Raw genomic sequence first — 508 nt, forward strand, 5'->3', positions numbered from 1 at the left:
AGCCTCCTTGGTACAAGAGTTATAGCAGAGAAACAATCTAGCAACAATCTAACAACAGTGGTATATAGGGGGGCTTCCCTGGCAGTCCACTGGTTAAGACTCCATGCTTCCACTGCAGGGGGTGCGGGTTCAATCCCTCGTTGGGGCAGCGCAGCCAAAAAAACCAAAAAATGGTATACAGGAAGTCGGCTTTGAACCCCATCTGACGAGGCGTACAGGAAGTCTAGCTCAACATAGACTCTCCGGTGGCTTATGGTTTCTTGAGCAAATAACACGACATGCCTACTTCTTGCCAGACGACACTCTTCCGGGTATAATAAACGTGTGCCTCTGGAGCACATGTTTTTGTCCAGAAGTAGTGCATGTTTTTGCTACGTGAGATACAAGATAAAGTCAGTCTCATGCTGATGCCTTATCCCCTGCAGCTCCGTTCCATCTCCGTCAAGGGGGCTGAAGATGATGAACTGGAAGAAGAGGCTGACTGGATCTACAGGAATGCCTTTGCCAC

The 508-nt window shown here is 48.8% G+C and overlaps 1 protein-coding gene across 1 annotated transcript in view; it reads left to right on the forward strand.

Annotated features, from left to right (window-relative positions):
• Positions 1 to 508, forward strand: part of SUPT6H (SPT6 homolog, histone chaperone and transcription elongation factor) — a 23,062-nt gene that overhangs the window by 3,242 nt on the left and 19,312 nt on the right. Inside the window, exon 7 of the mRNA XM_007452422.1 lies at positions 426 to 508. This exon is cut by the window's right edge and continues 24 nt beyond it. Coding sequence (XP_007452484.1) covers positions 426 to 508 — 83 coding nt within the window. The remainder of the gene's footprint in view (positions 1 to 425) is intronic.

This window comes from Lipotes vexillifer, unplaced genomic scaffold (assembly GCF_000442215.2).
Source record: "Lipotes vexillifer unplaced genomic scaffold, Lipotes_vexillifer_v1.1 scaffold216, whole genome shotgun sequence".
NCBI classification, from domain to species: Eukaryota; Metazoa; Chordata; class Mammalia; order Artiodactyla; family Lipotidae; genus Lipotes; species Lipotes vexillifer.